This window comes from Protobothrops mucrosquamatus, unplaced genomic scaffold (genome assembly GCF_001527695.2).
Source record: "Protobothrops mucrosquamatus isolate PMUCROS unplaced genomic scaffold, P.Mucros_1.0 scaffold488, whole genome shotgun sequence".
Taxonomy (NCBI): Eukaryota; Metazoa; Chordata; class Lepidosauria; order Squamata; family Viperidae; genus Protobothrops; species Protobothrops mucrosquamatus.
This window is the reverse complement of record NW_015386807.1, coordinates 148,482-151,336: the sequence shown is the minus strand read 5'-3', so window position 1 is coordinate 151,336 and position 2,855 is coordinate 148,482. Positions and strand designations below refer to the sequence as shown.

Sequence of the window (2,855 nt, the reverse complement as noted above, 5' to 3'; positions counted from 1 at the left end):
ATCTTTGCTGCAGCGGCTAAATTGAGATGGCAAACTTGTGCCGTACTCCTTGCAAGTCACAAACCCGAAGTGTTGTGGTTTCACTTATTATTATTTTGTTTTAAAACGCAATCTTATCTATTTTATTGTATTTTTATTTTGTTAAACATTTCCCAGTTACATTTTAATTTGGGTTAACACCTTTGTTCTGGAGCTATCATTCTTAAGGGTGCTACCTGTTTTTCATTGGGCTTCTACCTAGCCTTAAGGTTTTTTTTCCTGTTAATGTCAAATTATTAACAAAAAAATACTACTTTTCTTTCCTTGGGTTATTACTTTATTGTTTTAAAGTCAAGGGCTGTATTGTTTTAGCCTTTTAATTATGTCTTGGTAGATTTACTAAAGAAAAAAGAAACACCAAACCTTACAGCAGAAAAGTTGATCGCTCAAAGAAAGAAAAACAGTTCTTCCCACTGAGAAATCAGCAATATTTTATATATCAAGCATTATGCAAAGGATATAAATTATATGCTATTGAAGATCGCTGCTAAGAAGTTATTAAAGATCTATAGCCAGCCAGCCACAGAGCACAAAAGAAAATAAAACAGATCGGGCAAAACATACAGCAGTGTTTGATATGACAATACAGTAGTGCCTAATAAGACTGAGGACAAATATAAACCAATGTGGGTGTGAGAACAGAAACATTAGGGAGCATCATCCCAATAGAATCTAAAATCTAGAAAACCAATCTCAGTGAGAGGTGTGTAATAATGATATACTGCCGCACTGGTAAGTTGTGCAACTCTAGCAAGGTTCTTGTGTACATATGCAAGAAACAATGAGGTAGTCTAAGGAAGAGCAACTACAAAGCCATTAAATATGGATGCATTTAGCAAAAGAGAAGCTGGTTGTTGTTTTTTTGTAAATCTTGTCCACAATACTGCCAACCATTGTGAGAAATAATTACTGACAAATTAACCATTCCATTAAATAAGTATGGAAACTGAACCCATCCTAATTATAGAATAACTGACGCAGCAATGTGCATGAGATTTTGCTGTTTTTGTGAGAATGAGTAGTGTCGTGGTGTTACATTGCATATTTTGGCCCTTTAGGATGTACCTGTGACACCACAGCACACAAAGAGATCAGGACTTATAACACCACATGGCAATGCTGCTTTTGTCAGTCTCCATATCCTGGCAGCCTGTTGGATCTGAACAGTTCCTTAAAAGCCAGTTCTACAGTGATGACCATGTTACTTGATATAGTTTGACTTTTTTTTTTTTCAGTTTCAGGCATATCAGGTTAAAGACACACAACGGATCTCTGCTATGTCAAGCATCTTATCAAAGATTAAGAAAATGGTCCATAACCAGAGTTGAAAATTCTGTCTTTCCTGCCTGGATGAACATGCTTTATATTTAGCTTATTTGTTGTGATCAAGCATCATTTCTGATACTGTTTGAGTTTCTTGCTCAAGAAAATAAAGCACATATAGCATATCACTCTACAGTATATAAAGGTAGCACTTGTTGAATTCAATTTCGCTACTAAGAATGATGGTCCAATTTGTAACTACTGTCTTTTATACAGTAAGTAAAATATATACAGTGGTCTTAATTCTCTGTCTGCATACTGTTTATCAGAGATTTATAATCTGGTGTCTTTCAAACTTTAGAAAGAATGAACAGAACTCTTCCAAAAGTTGCTACCAGATAATAATTGTGAATGTGATAGCAATAATTATTAAATGCATACAGAGTAATCCTATTAATCTAATTAATGTAACTTAAAATTAATATCATTTTTGTCCAGGTCTCTCACAGTTTTTCTTTCTGTTCCCCATTCACCACTACAGAATGGAGCTAGTATACTCCGTGATAGTATGCTCCTATATTACAAGAAAATATTAAGATATTCTGAGTCTCTTTAGAAAATGCCAATGTTCAGAATTAATACAGAAAAAAAACAATTTAAAAAGGAAGTGAAATTGTATTTATAGCTTTTTCAGCGCTCAGGTATATGTGGACAGCACAGTATGCTATTGTTGCAGATTTCCTCTGATCCTTCGTTTCTGAAGGCTGAAAACCTGATGAAAAACATATCTAGTGTAAGAACTTCTGGTCATCTATTGCCTTAGTAGGAAATTCAGCAGTTCTTTGTTCACTGCAAAATTTTACAAAGTATTAAGACAACTCCCAAATGAAGTTCTGTGCCTGGGTATCTCTGATGATTGGTAGTACATCTATGAATTAAAAACTGCACTTTTTGTGAACATGTTTGTATAAATGTACATATGCATACATCTGTGAAAACCTGGATGTTAATCTGGAGCTAAATCCTGTTTCCCATGCAGCCCTTGGAGCCAAAATGGCTGCCATCTGTATTGTAGAATGTGGTCTTTTGTGAAGAGCATACTTACAAAGCAATGCTAGATGCTATATAATGTTAATTATAGCCATATAATTATCTGTATTCTTTCCGCATAGGAAGAATTTATGAAGTAACAAAATCATAGCATATCTTTTTGTATGATTGTACCTAAAGGTATATATGTTTATGGCGCTGCCATGTAGTCACTGTTATTTTTAATTCCATGTTATGTATGTTAATTCATATATGTGAGAAAAATAATAATGTAATACAATTCTATATAAAAACTTGCTATCTGATTTTGGTATCATACATTTTCCCCCCCCCCCAGTTTATGGCTCAGTTTTATTCTAATCACACTGTAAATATATCATTTACTAATGGAACCAAGGTAATTTCAATACAATACATAACATATATAATCAGGGCTTTTTTGTCATAGAATGCACAGAATGGCGTTCCAGCATCTTTTTTTAACAGATTTTCAACTTCCACAG

At 33.9% G+C, this 2,855-nt stretch overlaps 1 protein-coding gene across 1 annotated transcript in view; it reads left to right on the top strand.

The window, feature by feature from the left end:
* The window catches only part of MAB21L4 (mab-21 like 4), an 18,340-nt gene extending 15,685 nt beyond the window's left edge, over positions 1–2,655 (top strand). Inside the window, exon 5 of the mRNA XM_015816733.1 lies at positions 1,275–2,655. Within this exon, the coding sequence (XP_015672219.1) occupies positions 1,275–1,367 (93 nt within the window). The 3' untranslated portion in view covers positions 1,368–2,655. The remainder of the gene's footprint in view (positions 1–1,274) is intronic.
* Positions 2,656–2,855: the final 200 nt, after the last annotated feature.